The sequence below is a fragment of the Meleagris gallopavo genome, chromosome 6, assembly GCF_905368555.1.
Source record: "Meleagris gallopavo chromosome 6, MGAL_WU_HG_1.1, whole genome shotgun sequence".
In the NCBI taxonomy this organism is placed as follows: domain Eukaryota; kingdom Metazoa; phylum Chordata; class Aves; order Galliformes; family Phasianidae; genus Meleagris; species Meleagris gallopavo.
This window is the reverse complement of record NC_139409.1, coordinates 6,790,836-6,808,673: the sequence shown is the minus strand read 5'-3', so window position 1 is coordinate 6,808,673 and position 17,838 is coordinate 6,790,836. Positions and strand designations below refer to the sequence as shown.

Sequence of the window (17,838 nt, the reverse complement as noted above, 5' to 3'; positions counted from 1 at the left end):
CTGTGTAGAACTGGGAAGCAGGACTTCTCCCAGAAGCCACAGGGATGGGTCGCGGTGAACACGGAGCCCGGCACAGCACGCTGCGGTGGCTCAGGGCAGGGCTGCGGCCTCCTGTGCTGACAGGCACCGCGCCTGATGATGCTGCTGCCAGCCCTGCCTAGGGCCTGCAGGCCTTCCTAAACGCCCACCTCCATCTCAAGAGAAAAACCAACAACCTATAACGGAGATAAACCTTTTTTTATAAAAAGAAACAAACATCCGCCTCCTCGCAGAGACTGCTCCCACGGGAGCACCAAGCACCACAGAGAGCAACGGACTCGAACCTGCGACCGAACCGCCCACCCTACGGCCCGAACCGCGCACGCGCACGCGCACGGCATCGTCAGCTGCCGCCCAGCCGCAACGCGACTGCGCAGCCGCCGCAGCCCACTGGGCCGGAGGGGGATCGGGAGCGGAGCGGCGCCCCCTCCCCCGGCCGCGCCATGGGTGACGCGTTCCGGAGGGCGGAGTCGGGCACTCAGGTGAGGCGCTGCCCCCGCTCCCCTCACAGCCCCCGGGGCGCCCTAGGGGTGACGGCGGCTGCGCGCCCCGCATCCTCTGGGCCCGGGGAACGGAGCGGCCGGCCCCATCCCGCCCCCTGAGGGCGGGTGCCGCGTAACCGCGCGGGCAGGGCTGGCCGAGCACCCCCGTGTCGGTCGAGCCCCGCGAGGGCGGTGCGTGAGGGGAGGGGCAGTGGCCCGGCCCCGGTCCGCCGCCCTTCCCCCCGCCTGCCCTGGAGCGCGGCTCCGGGAGGGGGCGGGCAGCGCCTGAGGGGAGCGGCGGGCTGCGGGGCCGCGTCTGTGGCGGCGTAAGGCGGGAGCGCTTGGAGCTGTGGCGATGATGTCTTTATGAGGGTTTCCTTCGCTCTGCCGCTGCCGAACGGCGCAGTGGGTGCTGTGAGGAAGAAAAGCCGTGAAACGGATGGGGAAAGGCTGGTAGTGGTTTACGTGCTGTGCGGATGGTAGAATCCTGTTCTTCAGACGCAAGGGGGTTCAGTTTGGGGGCTCTTTGGGTTTTTCCTTCCCTGAGGCATTTGTTATTCCTGTTTGTAATCAGTAAGTTAATTACCTGGAGCTTTGTGTGTTACCCTGTCGCAATAACGCTGTGTGGAGCACATAAAAGCGTAGCAACACAAGTGGTCTAATTGTTTTGCGATAAAATGCCATTTTATTGTAAGGGACTTCTGTTCTTAAGGCCTTTTGGCATTTAAAACACTCACTGATGACCAAACCTGAGCAAGGCAGGAACCCGTGGCCGATGGGTTGATGAAATCTTACAGAGCAATCACAGAATCACGAAGGTTGGAAAAGGCCTCTCAGATAACCAGGTCCAATCCCAGCCCACCCCACCATGCCCACTGACCACGGCTCTCTGTGCCACATCTGCATGGCTCTGGGACCTCCCAGGGACAGTGACCCCACCGCCTCCGTAGGAGCGATGTGCACCATCCAGGTAGAGCCCTTCAAGCAGCATTTCACTGAAAATAAGCTTTCTCCGACATCCTGATGCGTAAGATCTGATTTTAGTGAGGGTTATACGGAGATCACAGCCTTGTAATTTTATTCTTCAGTGTAATTAATGCAACAAATTAGAACGTCTTACAAAACGCCATTGGTACATCACAAATAAGTGATGAATTGCTAGCACACATCTTCGTGCCCAGAGTTTACAGAAGTTCAGGTGGAGCGGTTGTGGTGGTTGAGAATTAAGATTTGTCTCATGCATGAGATAGATTTGTACTTACAAATAGCCTGTAGGTTAGCTCACAGCCCTTAGCTGAGTTCAAGTATTTAATTTGAATTTCTTTAACATTTTAATTAAGCAATATCTCATTTCTGACAAGGCCAACACGTATGCTTACCTTTATGCCTAGCTTTGTTGAGACCTATATGGTGCTATAAGTGTGTGATGTTTTACTCGATGGGACTGCTCAAATGCATGTTTCTTTATTAAAAAGATGGCATTGATAAATTATAAAAGACATTGCCGAAATATTTGAGCATTGTCATTAATGACATTGATGACAATTAACTCATGCTGGATAGCTTATTCCCTAGTCCTTTGTGCACACCTGTGTGCAGTTTCTTGCATGGATAATTGCATTTCTCAAGAAAGAGTACAAGGGAAGACCTGCCACCAGGATGTTGCTAAAAGGTGACGTTTTCTATGAAAGATGATGAAAGACCATTATAAAGGAAGAGCATCTACAGCTAAATTACAGAATCAGAAGTCTGAATTACACGATTTCAAATTACGGGTGCTTTTTTCTCTGTGCTTTTTGCATGGCAGGGCTTTACCCTCAGCTATTCTGAGACACCTGACTTCCATCATTAAGACCACCCTTTAATCCCCATAGATGTTCCCTTTCCCCCATTATCTAGAAGACAGTATAAGTAGGCAATGTGCAAATGCCTTCCTTGGAACACAGCCAAGGCAACTCCTGCTGGTTTGGGAAAACCCGCCTTGTCACTGTCTGTGCCTGCAGAGGTGAGGGATCCCTGTCTGCTGTCTCATCACAGTACAGCTCAGCTGCTGTCACTTCTGTCAGAGTGTGGACAAACCCTTGTGAGCTGGGAAGGCAAATTGTTCGTTCCTTCTGCCAGAAACCCCATTGCTCACAGTGTGACACTAATGAGGCAAGTGCCTTTGGAGATTCTGCTTCAGAACTCGGAAGTAAATAGGAGTTTGATAAAAACACAGGTGTGCTATCATCAGCAAATTACCATAAATTACCTACAGGAGGACTGCTTGGAGTGAGCACCTGTGGTTATTTAAAATGAGTGTATAAACTCATTTAAACAATGACGGATTCGTATTTAAACAATAGCATTGCTCTGCTGTGTGTTTCCAGTGCTGTGGCAGTAAGCTGAAGAGGTGATAGTCTGAGAAGAGAAAGGGGCTCTTCATTTCCAGAAAAAAAAGTCTGCAGGGAGTGTATTTGTTAGTGTAGAGATAAATGTGGGAGCAGCAGGCTGCAGAGATGTGTTTCCTTAGGGCCTTGTGTTGCAGTCCAGCAGTGCTGCTGCTCCCAGCCCCTGTCCTATTGCTGGGAGCTGAAGGGCATCAGGAGCAGCAGCCTGTGGTGGTTTCCTGTCTCTGACAGCTTGTAGTGCCACATGAGGGGGGTGAGAGCCCTTGCCCTGCTGCTGGGGGAGCTTCTCCTGCCATGGACTGGGACTGCTGCTGAGGTCTGGGTGGCCACAGCTGCATTCTGGGTGCGTGTGTAGGGGCTCATAAATGTTTCTATGTTCTCTATACACGTCCATCCAGTTGTTTCTTTGCCCAGGTCACAGAACTCTACTGGTTCCCCAAATACTCAAGAGTTCTTGGTGTGTTCAGTTTGCTGCACAAACATGGGCAGTGTGACAGGGGGGTCTGCAGGTCCCCAGCGAGGTCAGCCCCAGCGATTCATGGCTTGTCAGAAAGCTCTCCTGGTAATGTGGGAATAGGCATACAAAGGTGAACACATTGACATTTTCTTAATGGAAGGGAATGCTAAAATGTCAATGGAAATGTCACACTTAGATTCCCATCATGACCACTTCAAGTAAATTCAGGGCCCTTTAATGTGGCTTTATTCCTCTATTAAAGGCAAACACATGTACAACTGTTTAAACAGCTTTTAAGAGAATTCAGAGCAAAAGCTCCTCCTTGATACAGCAGGGAGGAAAGTGAGATAAGACAGCGTACATTTAAAGCTTTGTGCTCATTCCATGACTGGCTTTAAGGAGGATGCAATAAAACCAAACAAGATTTTTTTTGGTTTTGCTTACATCTTTAAATGACAGCTGGGTGTCCTGCAGAATTAAATACTTGGTGCTGAGAGTACTCCAGGCATCCCAGAGGGTCCTTTCCCACATGCATTGCTACTCATGGGGAACAAGAGCATTGGGTGAAGTGCTGATTCTCCTATGCCAAAACTGCACTGTAGAGTTAGGTGAGTGTCTGCTTGGTACACAAATACCTGTCAATTTAAGAAACTGTCCGTGAACTTTGGTTAACTTGTTTTACAATGGGCTCCCTTTGCAGTGCACTTTGGAGGAACTCACTTTACAAATCTGGACTTGCTTTACACAGATTCTTGAAAAGCCATTGGTGGCTAATTGCTTTGGATTGTTTTTAATCTATACTGTGTTTGAACAAGTACCTCTAATGCAATAGGAGTGGTAGCCCATGGGGGTTCTGCACAACTTTTCAAATGAGATGCGCATGTTTTTACATATAAGTGTGCTAAGACTCATGATGGGTAATGCTTCACCTCAACCAGCAGTGTGGAGGAGATGGTTGTTACACATAATCTTCTGTCTTTTGGTTCTGTCTGATGCCTGAGCTGCTCTATACCAGAGATGATCTCCTATGAAGAAAGATAGAGGAAACTGGGCTTGTTTAACTTGGAGAAGAGAAGGCTCCAGGGAGACCTCATTGTGGCCTTTAAATACCTGAAGGGAGCATATGAACAGGAGGGGGAATGGCTGTTTACATGGATGCATAGTGATAGGATGAGGAGGAATGGTTTTAAACTGAAACAGGGGAGGTTTAGGTTAGAAATTAGGAGGAAGTTTTTCACACAGAGGGTGATGAGGCACTGGAACAGGCTGCCCAAGGAGGCTGTGGATGCCCCATCCCTGGAGGCATTCAAGGCCAGGCTGGATGTGCTGGTTGGTGACCCTGAATGTAGCAGGGGGGTTGAACCTAGATGAGTATCGTGGTCCTTTTCAACCCAGGCCATTCTGTGATTCTATGATAATCCCTCTTGTTAGTCTGCCTGTGCAGCTTTTTTGTGTGTTTTTCTATTTTTCTTTTATTTCTCCTGGTGTAAATCTGTTCCTTATTGCCATTGGACCTGCGTTTGTAAGGATGGACACTTCTGCTGCTGTTCTCCATATTGTGGGTTTGCATATGTATTTATGAAAACATTTTAAAATAGAACTGTCATTGAATACTCCCCGTTGTTGGAATCCTTTGAAAGTGATTCCCAAGCTCCATTATTTTGAGGTAACAGCATGTCTCTTCTGTCTTTTTGTTCAAGCTGCTTGCACGCCTTGAGGGCAGAAGTTCTCTGAAAAACCTTGAGCCTAATCTGTTTGCTGAGGAAGGATCTCCTGTTCATGGTAAAAATGTATCTTTAACATATTTATGCAAACATGTCAATGTAAAAGTTGTAATGAAAGAAATTACTGAGCTCAATGGAAAGGAGCACATCCAGTATTCCTTGATTATCCAGGATGTTGTTGGACAGCTTTTCCAGATTGTGAAATCCCGTGGATTTACAGTGGAAAAGGCTGCTCTGAGTACACAAAGCTTGGAATTCCTGATATTTACAAAGGCAGATGAATCAGAAACTGAAAGGCTCATGCTGTGAGGTACTACTGTTGTTGAATATCTATCTATCTATCTATCTATATATATGAATGAATGAATAGACTTAATATGAGAAGTGTGTGGCTGTAGCACTTATCAACATGTCTGCAATTTGAGTTACCACAAATTATAGCAGGTTCAGAAGAAATAGCAGAAAAAGCAATAAAAAGAATCAAGGTAATTGGATGAAGGATGATGCTCAGTCTACAAACGCAGTCTCCCTGAGCCCATTTGCGTATTATTTTGCAGCACTTGAGACTACATTAAGAGTTCAGCAATACATGATTCCTACTCATAGAAGTTTCAAATGTGATATAACAAAGACAAAGGGCAGAGAAATGTTGGTAAGTCATTGTGAGTGGAGCAGAGAATAGAAGGTGATTTAAATGCTCTCCATTCTGAGTTGCTTTGTTACCCGCAAGAAGAATCCTGAAAATGGTGTATGCTTCAAATGCCTCCTGAAGTTTTATTATTGGGGTTTCTTTTTTGAGATGAAATACTTTTTTTTAAAAATGCAGGATTAGGAAATGCTATATTTTGGTCTATTTTTGTACTTCACATACAAGAAACAATTGAGGCTGAACAGGGCACATCCTGGTAGAACATCCTATGAGAAGCTTCTCTTGGGGGCCAGTAATTGCCCTCGCTGCTTTGGTCAGCAGGGTTTTATAGTTCCCTTCATAACATATCTGCCTTGATCTTAAAGCTCTGTGGGTTGTTCAAGGCTATCCAAACACTCCTCCAGAACCTCTGCTCTGAGATGGATGGGAACTTTTTGATTTCTTCACCAGTTTCTTCCTGTGCCAGTACATTCACTGAACTCATAAAGCACTTCTCTTTTTCTTTTGCTTTTAACCAATGACATGAATTATTATCTGTGCTGCTCGTGCTTTTTTGGCTGACACTAATGGAGTTGTGTAATGTTAGCAGAAATCTTATATATATATATATATGGACTTCAGCTTTTATTATATTTTTACTTTGTCTTTTAATACCACAGTATATTTATTTATGAGTTCATGTGATTTTTTTATGTGCGTTCTCATTATCCAGTCCCTGTTGAATATCTGCCTCAATTTGTCACAAACTTCATTTTCAGTGGGTCTTTATGGAATACTGCAACACACTGCCCATGAAGGAATGGTGAGATGAAAGCAATGCAGTGACCTAAATTTTTCTTTCCTGATGGTATTTAAAACAAAGCAACATAAATGTATATAAAGTTTCAAGAAACTATACAAAGGTTACATCATAGTTAAGTGCTCGTAACACGTGTGTCAGAATATTATAAAATAGGGACTGCTAATAGAGGTACTGCTGTGATATTCCAGTCACTGCTTCCAATTATGATGGAATCGTATATTTAAGAACACGTGTGTTAATTACATACCATTTGAGCTCTTCTGGAATAGAGCAAAAATGACATGAGCTTTAAATAAGCTTCCTCTATAGCCAGTCATATTTCTCCTGTGCCATTGGCATGAAGGTGTGGGTGTCCATATAAAGCTCTGATGTGCAGCAGTAGTATGACAACAGAATTAATTTGAAATAAATATTATGCCTTTCTACCCCACTTACAAATATCAGTGACAGCTTCTACACAGTATGATAAATTACTAGCCCAGTAACATCAAGGCATTTGATGGTATGAAACCTGCAGTGCTGTTGCTGAGGATTCCAACAGCCCTCTTCTGAACGCAGCATCACAAAATAGATTGACCAACATTCAGTAGCGTAACGAGTACAGAACAGTCTCAGGACTCTTGTGGTTCTAACAGTGACACAGAACTGATGCCTAGGATGGAGCACAGCATTTTGTTTTAAATTAGATTAGTGTTATATGAATACTGATGTTTACACAACATCATTTAGCTTATCCTGCATAGCAGAGGTGTTGTTCAGTCTGCCCATCGTGGGTCTGCTGTGTTTTGTCTGTAGTTCAAGCTGTTAAGAGCCCAGTGGTGTGTTGGGTTGCTCCTTAAAACATACTTCTTCAGTCTATCGGTGCTGAATTTCTTATCAAATAATTCTGATAATCCACCTTGATCTGTCAAACCTTCCCAGCCTAACTTAACCCAGTAGGTTTGTCTTTCACATGTTCTGCCAATTTAATGGAACATTCCTTTACTGATACTGTTAATGTCAGGCAACACGAATTCTAATACAACAATTTCCCATTATCTTTCTTCCATGTTAAAGTGTCTATTCCTACTCAGTCTCTCAGGCTGCTTCCATCCTTGAACAGTACCTCTATACTAATCCTCCCTTCGGAGTGCTCTGACATTAATGGATGATGCTGGTCCTGATCCCTCGCTTTCCTCCATGACCTAATGTGAGAGATAGTGTCAGTGGCTTTTTGAAAACACTGCTGGCCGTACTTCCTGCACTGCTGTGTCATCGTTTGTCCACTCTGATCCAGAAGGATGAATTTCCCTTCCTTATCTTACTGTAGCAGCCTGGCCTCTAATTGAAGGAAACCCTACATTTATAGTTACTGCTATAAATGGGTTCTGCTTTGCATCAGTTCTTTTTGTGGGCAGTCCCTTCAATAATCGCGAAGGCACAGCAATGCCCTGCTCCCTTGAAGTTTTCTTATAGCACAAACTGTTATTCAGAGTATCAGCATAACTTAAGTGTTTTGGTCAAACTCCAACCTGGGTGTGCATCTTGTTGAGCAATATGGAACAAACTTTAAGTCTTGCTGTTAGAATTTATAAGCCAGCACAAAAACTCTTCATCAAGCTTATAAGTTTTACGTAAGTCTGTTAGTTCAGCCCAGAAAAGGCCCCACCGATGTTCTGTGTATGGCACTATAGGAAATAGTAGAGAGCTTTTGACAAAACATTTTCAAATGGATGAAGTCAAGCGCTTACTGCACAAAATGATTAATTTGCATCATTACAAATAACAAATCAGATTTGTCCACTGCTGCTTCTGAAAGGGTATGGAGTTGCTGCATTCTTTGAATGTGTGTTGTATGAAGATAGGTCTAACAGTCTGCATTGCGTGTTGGCCTAAGCCAGCCATTGACTTGGGTTCAGCAGTGGCATTTGGGGCAGCAGAAAGCTTGTGCTGAAGCCAGTAGCAAACAGAAGGCACACTTTGCTCTTTAATGACAGATACCTGACACAATTTTCTAAAAGATTTCAACAGACCTGAGCTGTGGGGGCATGACCTACCCAGCGTATTTAGGACTTCTCCCTTCAGGTGTTACAATTGCACCAGGGTTCTGTTGTGTCACTGGTTCAACACAGTATGTGACACAGCAGAGAGGTGACTGGCTGCAAGTGGTGGAGTTGGATATTGCAACTTCTGAGCAGGAAAAGAAAGTGAAGGTTAATGGCATAGGAAGTGTAGTCATCTTTCATCTCAAAAGTGGGGAGAGCCATTCAGAACAGATAAGTAAGGATTTGGGAAGCTATCCGGCTTTTAAAATAAATTTTGAAGTATCAGAAATTCAGGAAAATGGGATTGCAGTGTTGGATAAGCAGGGAATTTCAGTAGGGACAGGTGGGCAGTTGAGTGCCATTGAAATGGGTGCATTGTTACATCAGGTGTCAATTGCTTTAAACACTTGCAGTGGGTAAGGAGCTTAATTCTACACTGCCACACTTTTCCCAAACTGCATCTTGACACTGTATGCACTTGCAAGCAAGGATATCATCTGTAAGTTAAGTAGTGACTTGAAAACCCCTCTTAACTCAGGCAGGAACAAACGTGTTTAAGTACAGTTGCAACTGATTCTCTATCCTGCATCACCACTATAGAAAGTGGTGAACAGAGAACCTGTGCTTCCAACAGGAGAATCATTGCCTGGAATTAAGGTAATCTGTGAATTCCTCTTGTTGAAAGAAGCAGCTTCACATTACGAATACAGAAAAGAGTATGTATTAAATATACAGGCATTCTCATTACTGGTCATAGGTTCCTGGTGGGATGTTGTGATGTCTGCAGTTAGCAGACAAGCACATGATAATTTGATTTTCTCTTGGTAGATGCTAACTAGCATTTAAGCAATTGTTATGTCCCTCAAAGCTTTCAAAAATGCTTTTTCAAATGAGTGGAATAGTGAATATTGGTTCCATAAACGCTGAAAGTTGACTCGGAGCCCTCGTGTGACAGCTTGTTCTTTGTTTACGAACAGGAGATGTCATTGAATTCCACGGTCCAGAAGGAACAGGAAAAACTGAAATGCTTTATCACCTGCTAGCCCGCTGCATCATTCCAAAATCAAGAGGGGGACTGGAAGTAGAAGTCATGTTCATTGACACAGACTACCATTTTGATATGTTTCGTCTCGTTACCATTCTTGAGCACAGATTGGAGCAAAGCACAGAAGAGATGATGAAGCGCTGCCTGGGAAGGCTTTTTCTTGTGAACTGTAACAGTAGCACCCAGTTACTTCTCACTCTTTATTCTCTAGAAAACATGTTTTGCACCCACCCCTCTCTCTGCCTTTTGATTTTAGATAGCATATCAGCTTTTTATTGGATCGACAGAAGTAATGGAGGGGAGAGTCTTAACTCGCAGGAAATGAATCTGAAGAAATGTGCAAACTTTCTTGAAAAGCTTGTGCGGGAGCATCACTTAGTCCTGTTTGCCACAACACAGTCCATTATGCAGAAATCTACAAACTCTGCAGAAAGCTTCTTTCCTTCAAAACTTCAGCATGAAATTGATGCAGACTATCGACCTTATCTTTGTAAATCATGGCAACAAATGGTAACCCACAGAATATTTTTTTCTAAGCAATTTAATTCTGGCAACAGTAAAGGTTTTATGCTTGTTTCTTGCCACCTCAAAAAAAACCATGTAGCAAAACGTTCATTTAGTATTGCAGAATGTGGAGTTCAGTTTTAATTTCAGTTGATCGTTTAAACTTCTGGCAAATCTTGGTGCTTAGGCCTGATTTGCTCTAGGTAGGTTTTAGTATCTTCTAAATGAGCTGTTTGTTGCTGGGGGATTCAAAACTTTTGTTGCTAATTTCTTTAACAAAGAGAAGGGCAGAACACCTTAACGTTTTTTAACTGCTGTGGATGTTCAGTCTCAGCTAGTGAGAAATGTTGCTATTATTTGTTTGCGCTTAATGCAAAAAAGAAATCAAGAAAATAATAACTGAAATAATTTTAAACTCCTGGTGTCCTTCATTAATGTAACCTCTGCAATATGCAGTCAAATGCACTGACTTCATTCCTGGGTCTTATGCTTTTCAATCCTCTTCTTCCAAGGTACAGAAATAGAAGCCTAGTTATCTGTGGGGTAGACTGCGAAAAGGCCAAGTGTTCTCTTTCCAAAAATATAGGTCTGGGTTCATTCCCAGTAGCCAAGGGCACATGAAATGCATCCACGACTCTGCTTGAAGAGAAGAATTTGTCTTCACAGCCCGTTAAATAGTAGTAATCCTGACTGTGGTTCTCTGATCTCATAATCTCTCTGCTAACATTATCATCTGCTCAGAGAAACAAGGATTTCAGGTGTTTTGACTTTCAGAAGTTGATGGTTTTGAAGAATCTAAAGCTAGGACAAAAATGGAGGCCTGATTTCTGTAAGTGAAGGAGGAGCTGAAGACCCAGCTCTGGGTACCCGTGAGTCTGTGCTGCATGCAGCAAACGGTTTTGACAATAATGACAATAATGAATATGGGCTGGTTTGGGTAGTGGGTTTTTTTGTTTTTTTTTAATGCACAAACAAATTTCTTTCTTCCTCTCCTTCATTATTTCCTCCCACTTTTTTTTCTTCCTCCATCCTCCTTAAGAAATCCAGGAATGCCATGCCTCTGGTCTTTACCAATATGTATTTGCCACATACAGAGCATTTGAGTGCAGGATTTGGCATGCAACGTGTTGCAATTCTGGCAAAGAAAATTCAGAACTTATGGGAAATGCCCTACAGTTCTGGCAAAGAATACCATATTATTTATTAACCTGGAGTGCCCTTCGAAAGCTTCAAAGTGCTTTACAAGAAAGAAGATTGCACACAGTACATTATTTAATACAAAAACTTACATTAGCTTACAAACTTAAATGACTCAAACAAGGGGAAACATTTCTCACAGCAATATTCATTCAGTCATGTTGCACAACACGTTTTATAACTTAGATAGAACAGATTATTAATCAGAACACATATTTAAGAAGTATTTTGCACAGTATCTTTTTAGAAAGATGCCTTAAAGTCTAGGGTTAGACTCTCACCTTTTAACTTGCTGACTTCTGAAGCCTGCCTTTCCAAGCTGAATTCATACCTGAATTCCTTGCAGTGTCTGGGTGGGCTTGTGAACCCAGACCTCCATACATAGAGCTGGGAGTGCACATCTGTGCTCCTGTATATGGAAGCAGGCATCTGCGTGGTGAGGGCAGATCTCTGTGAAGATGCTGAGCAGCTCTGCGTCCTTCCAGCCCAGTGCCCTGCCCAAAGCAGAGCAGGTGGGAGAGGTGCCAGGAAAGTCACTTCTTACTGGCAGATGCCCCTGGCTGTCAGCAGTGGGGCTTTGGGGAAGTTCTTCAGCAGAAGACCCATGGTTAATGGCAAGTAAACAAACCTATCCTTCACGTACTCATCCATTTTTAACTTCGTTTCGTCTTGAATCCCATCACTTTCACAATGAATTTAGTTTAATTATTCTTTCTGTGGAAACTATGGGTCTTTTGGTTGAATTTTTCATCTTAAACCTCCTCTGATCATTTCTTCGTGTCTTCAGTTCTTTTCTTGTGAGGCATAATGAGTGAAAGTTCTTTTTTTCACATCTCTGCAGTGGTGATGATTTTATCAATTTTGTCATTTCATTTCTGCTTTTTTTTCCATCACCACTTTTCCTTATTTCAGAACTGATGCGAGTGCACAGAGACAAGAAAAACATAAAGCTGAACCACTCCATCTAAAGTGGACCAGAGTTCAATGCCTTAATAGGAGTGGGCACGTCCACTGTGAATTATTACACAGACACACCTGCATGTTTTATAAGAACAACTGAGATGATGCAAATAGAACTGCAGAACCTTCAAATGTGAAAATTAATGGGCTGCATCATTTCTACTTTCAAAAGTCAACAGTCCCCTTTTCTATCAGAGTGCAACTCGGCTGAAGATGAACTGCTTTCATAAAATCATACTTGCTGAAATAAGTTTGAGGGGAAAAAAAAAAAAAAGCAGTGGAAATGTTCTGGCATTCCCATCTGGAATAAAAGCTTTTATAATATTCACAATGTAGTTCATATTTTGCATTGTACTATAAAATAAATGCATAAGTTGAAATGAATCCAAACTTCTAATTGATTACAAAGCATTTAGCTCAGGAGATTTTGAAACTTCACATTTATTTTTACTTTGAGTGCAGACTTTTTTTTTTTATTATTATTTCTCTGCTGATTGTAATGATGGTGCACTGCACAGTTGTTGTAGATACACAGCAAGCCCAGCTTTCGGGAACGTGGAACCCCTGTGTATCCCTGTGCATCTGCAGGAGGGACAGGCAGAACACCATCTGGGAGTGCACTGACTTCACCCTCTGCACAAATTGTGCTGTTTAGAAAAATAAACCTTTAGGATGAGAGTCTAAAACATAAAGAACCTGGGAAGCAGGAATTTTGTACCTTAGTTAACTGTGGGTATTACAAATGGTTTTCAGTATGTTTTTAATGGGAACCTTTCTCCTCCAAAGTCTCCTTTTTCACCCAGCCCTACGTGCTGCCCAGTTTCCAGCCCACTGGGTGACCTGCAGTGCTGCTGCCAGGTAGGAAGAGCGTTTTGGTGATTTGGGCTGAGCAGGTCCAGTTGTTGGAAAGTGCCCTGTGAAAGTGCCACTGTGCATTAAGTATGAGAAAAGAATGCATATACCCTCAAACACTAATTTATCCAAGTATTTCTTAGAAATGAAAATCCTTTCATGTCAGTGTTGCTGCGCTTCAGCTGAATGTTGTATTATGAAGGCTTTTGTAGTTGTAGGAACTTTTTATATTTCTCAGAATTTTGTTTGTTGCTTCATTTGCAACACTGGATTAAAGCAGTGAGCATAAAATGAAGAGGAACTAGTTGGACCTATTTTCTTCATCCTTTTATAATGAGAGAATTTGTTTTTGCTACAAAATTAAGGCCTTCTGCAGGTTTTATATTTATTTTTAAAATAAACCCAGATTTCTACAGACACCTGTAAAATAAATGTCATTTTTATATTCAACATTTTTTTTTTAATCCTAGACTTTTTAATAGAACAAATAAAATACAAGAAACAGTTTGCTTGGTTTAAGTTTCTACTTGCTCGTAAAATTGGAGTTTCCTTTCACTTACGTATCTGGTGCCAGCCACTGAAATTTCCATGGAGCCTGGAAATGGCAGAAGGTAAAGTTCTCAAGTGGAAACGTGCCCACAAGTTGTGTTTTTACTGGAAACTAATGGACAAAGGCAGAAAGCAATGCCATTCTGATGGCTGCTGGGCATAAGGTTTGCCCCATGTCCTGGAGAGGAACACGATATTCTGCTTCTTTTCTGTGGCTGCCATAATAATTGCCTCTTGAACCTTTTTATCCAAATATATTTTCATCCAGAAGGATCCAGCTGAGGCAAACTCAGTGCCCACCTCAGGAGAAAGCCCTGCCACGTTGCTACACTTCAGCTTATGTAGGAAGTTGCAGTGAATTCTCCACTCTGTAATACTGACCTGAATAAAAGCTGCAGGTTAAATTTTGCAGCAACTACAGAGCAGTACAAGACTTGTGCATTTTGTAAGGAAGGGAATTGCTGGGAGGCCTTTGACAATGGAAAAAGTCTTTTTGACTGGGAAAGGAGCATCAACCAGTACAATGCATCTGCATGATCTTCTGGATAGAAACCTCTGATGCCCTATAGCAACCTTCAAAATTAAACGTCTGGCCATCTCTGAAAGAAGACAGCAGAATGGCACAGAGCTGTGAATAATGTGTAGTGAGACAAAAGGATTCTTGAACAGTTGACTAACATGTCTAGCATGGTAATGCTTTAAAATAGAAAGTTGGCCATAGTTGACTTGCATTTTCTTCCCACCAAGAGATAAAACTGGTGATGGATTCAGCTATGTAGATGCTGCATTATTTACAATGAAGGTAAAAAATGCTTCTGCTTTGGACCTAGGAGGAATTAAATGTAAAAACAGACTTCTTACTTTTATGGCTTTGTTTTTGTTTTTGTTCTTTTTTTTTTCCCTGCAGTTCCAGGTGCCTTTTCCAAACAATCATTACTCGCTCCAAAAGCACTCTCACAGCTTTCTGTGTCAGGACCATGCTTTACTGGAAGTAAATAGTTGTGTGTTCACCCTTCATTACCAGTGCAAACTGGGATGGAGCCCACATGACACATCAGTGTAAGTGGTAGAGAGCTTTGGAGGCTGCGTTCTGTCTGCCACCAGGAGTAATTTCACATTGGAGCAGAACCCTCTGAAAAAATGTGACTGTGACTTTCCTTGGGAAAAGCTTGGCAGGCTTCCTCCTGCTTTCCCACACTGCTTTGCATCCTGCCCCAGCCAACTGGTCCGTGTACCTGTGTGGGCCTCGCGCTCACGGAGAGCGGTGACGAGATGTCACCACCTTGCCAAGTGCTGGGGAACAGCCACGTTCCCAATCTTGGCACTCGTACTGCAGGACTTGGCACCACTGCTGTACTTTATAATTTAAACCATTTGTCAGGGTTGTTTCTCATGCATCTAGCTGGGCCTGTACTAAAGACCTCCTCACCCTCTGGGGAGAGATGAAAGAGAAGAAATCTTGGCTTCTGAGGTTCAGAAAGACAAGATTTTTAGGCTGTTGCTACAAAAAGCTGCTCTGGGCAGCCCGTGCCAGTGCCTCCCACTAGTAGGTGGTAGGTAGTGCTGGGCACTGTCACCTACAGCAGCTTTGAGCCACACTTTCCCACTCTGCATAGCCAAAATGAAGACACTGGTCAGTGAAATAGCAAGTCCCTGTGCTTTGTATGGCCGAGCTGCCAGCTGCTCCTACAGACACTACATTCAGTGAAGAATCCTTTCTCACAGAGTGCACGGCTGAAAGTATCATCCCACAGCCATTACAAAGCTATGCTGCCTTTGGACCATGCAAGAAATGGGTTCAGAAAATCAGTGCATGTTAGTAGAGATCTCATCAAAGCAAGTTTCTATTCATCTTCAGAAGTTTTGACAGCTCTGAAACTGCTTTTGACTCACAGGATTTCGTCAGAATGTTTTTCTGATCTGTTAAAAAGTGATTATAGAAGAAAGTAAACAAGGCACCACATGGCACACCACAATTCACAAGGCACAAATAACTTCAGTCCCAGAGAGATCCAGAGCGTGATACAGAATGGCACTAACAGCACCAAAAAAAAATTGATCATCTTCCCAGAGAATACAAAATGGGATTTTTAGTTGCAGAAATGAATGTGTCTCCAGCATGTAGATTGGAAGGGGCAGAGAGGAAGGGAGGCTGGGGAGCTCCTCTAGAGTTTGCTAAAGCATGTAAGAAAGGAGAGCCATGTGGTCATCAAAAGCTGAAAGAAAAGGGCTCAGCTTTACCCAAGATTCTATAGAAAATGTCCACAATGACAGTGAATGACTGCTGACAATGGCAAACAAGCTCTCAAACGGTAAGGATGCTCCAGGAAATCCCAATGACTGCCAGTAAGAGGAAGATCTGGAGAAGACTGGATCCTACTGAGCTTGTGGTGGGAACAGCAGGTTGCCTGTGCCCCCTCTCAGAGCTCCTTCCAGCAGGGGATGGGACAGGGCTCAACCTTTCTGGCCACCACCAAGCTGCTGAGCAGTTCTGTCCCAGTGCTTACAGAGTGATTGTGTGACTTTCCCTTATCCTTTATTTTAACTCCTTGCACTTCAGTTGCAGTAGGTATTAGTGGGATTTGTCTCTTATTGCTGAAGCTCCTTAGCTCTGCATATGGCTCTGCTTTGGTGAGATCTCGTGCCCGGGTTTCATGTTGAAGAAAATCAGGTAGTTTTGCTGCTCTGAATGAGGTTACATCTATCAGCTTCAGTGACATTTTACCCAGCCTTACCAGTATCAGCAAAGGACTGATGACTAAGAAATCAGGGCAGCATAACCAAGCACTGAGATTTCAAAACAGCTTTTTCTTTTCTTCCTTGTTTGGGTTTTATTGCCACTACTTGTATTTCTAATAGGAAACACACATTTCCCAATACTTCCTTTTCTAGTAAGTTGTAGTTTGTGTTGTATCCTACCCACAGGGGATGTGAGAGGCAAAGGGAAAGGAAAGGGCACCGTCTCCAGTCCTCTCCTGGACTGAATCCACACTAGGTTGGACTGTGCTGTACACAGTGGTGTTGTTCCACTACTGCATTGATCAGAGATATCCAGGACAATGAGAGAAGCAGGAGGGAGCCCTGAAAGACAGTGCAGGCAGAGCTACAGGTAGATAGAGAATTAAATAGAAGCCGTGAATATAGAGAGAACAAAATGCTGCAGCGTCTGAAAGCCAAAAGTGAAACTTTGAGCTATTCCCTCCGCATTTGCACTTCTACATACACAGCACGGCTGAATTAGAGCCTGCAGATGGAAACTCGCAGACCCAGAGTGCTGAGGCTGGTTCTCCAGATCTCTTTTGATCCCACAGTCTGTTTTCTCCAGGAGCAAAGTCTGCCTTCAAGGAAAATAAAGCAATACAAATGAAAATGCTTTCTGTTCGGATAAGAAATCACAGAATACCAGCTCTAAAGTTCATAATATGCTGAGTTTCCAGTATTTCAGTGCCAGTCCTGTCCTGTCCTTTATTTGAGGCCAAAATCATTATTCTTGGGAATAGGTAGGTTTTCAGACTCTCCTTCCAAAAACCATTCAGTATAATTATGGGACAGGATGTACTAAAACTAAAATGCTAATTCATCCCCAGACTAAAACAGTGTGAATGACAGCAACACATGGATAGGACAGAAGACATTTCGTCTTGCAAAGTCATCATCACACAAAACAGGGCATTCAAAAGGAATGGAGGAACCCTTCAGCTCCACCAAGTCTAATGAAAACAGAGTGCAAGGTAAATACACTTAGGCTGTGGTCTCCCATCCCAGACTTCCTCCGTGTCTGAAGCAATGTGCCAAAGCTCAGCGCAGTGCATCTCCCCGTGCCAAAAGAAGTCTGTCGTAAAGCAGAATAAATACAAGTACAGGCTGGCACTGGGGCTGGAGCTTCAACTCGTTTCAGAGTCGGCTTGTTTGCCTACAGGTCGCACTAGTTCCTTGGGTTTGGTGCTCAAAGGAAGACCCTAATAATCCTGGGTAGGGTGATGTTGGGTTTTGAACACAAAAGGGAGATCAGGATGTAGTCTTGATGTAAAGAAGCAGCAGTCTCTCCCCTCCCAGTCTTCTGCATTGTCTGAAAGCCTTAAGTGCTTCTGAGTAAGGAGTTGGCTTTTTGTTGCTTATGGATAATGGCCTTGTTGAAGTCAAGTATCCATTTTTAATGCACAA

General features: G+C 43.3%; 1 protein-coding gene across 2 annotated transcripts; it reads left to right on the top strand.

The window, feature by feature from the left end:
• The first annotated feature begins 359 nt into the window (after positions 1 to 359).
• On the top strand, positions 360 to 10,531 carry XRCC2 (X-ray repair cross complementing 2). 2 transcript variants are annotated; one of them, XM_085227005.1, is made up of 3 exons: positions 360 to 521; positions 5,069 to 5,150; positions 9,545 to 10,531. In XM_085227005.1, exons 1-3 carry the CDS (start codon positions 483 to 485, stop codon positions 10,258 to 10,260), a joined length of 837 nt encoding a protein of 278 aa, XP_085083131.1. In that variant the 5' UTR covers positions 360 to 482; the 3' UTR covers positions 10,261 to 10,531. The 2 variants fall into 2 exon arrangements, with proteins under 2 accessions (XP_085083131.1, XP_010710686.2); XM_010712384.4 differs by lacking the exon at positions 360 to 521 and adding an exon at positions 1,042 to 1,491.
• Positions 10,532 to 17,838: the final 7,307 nt, after the last annotated feature.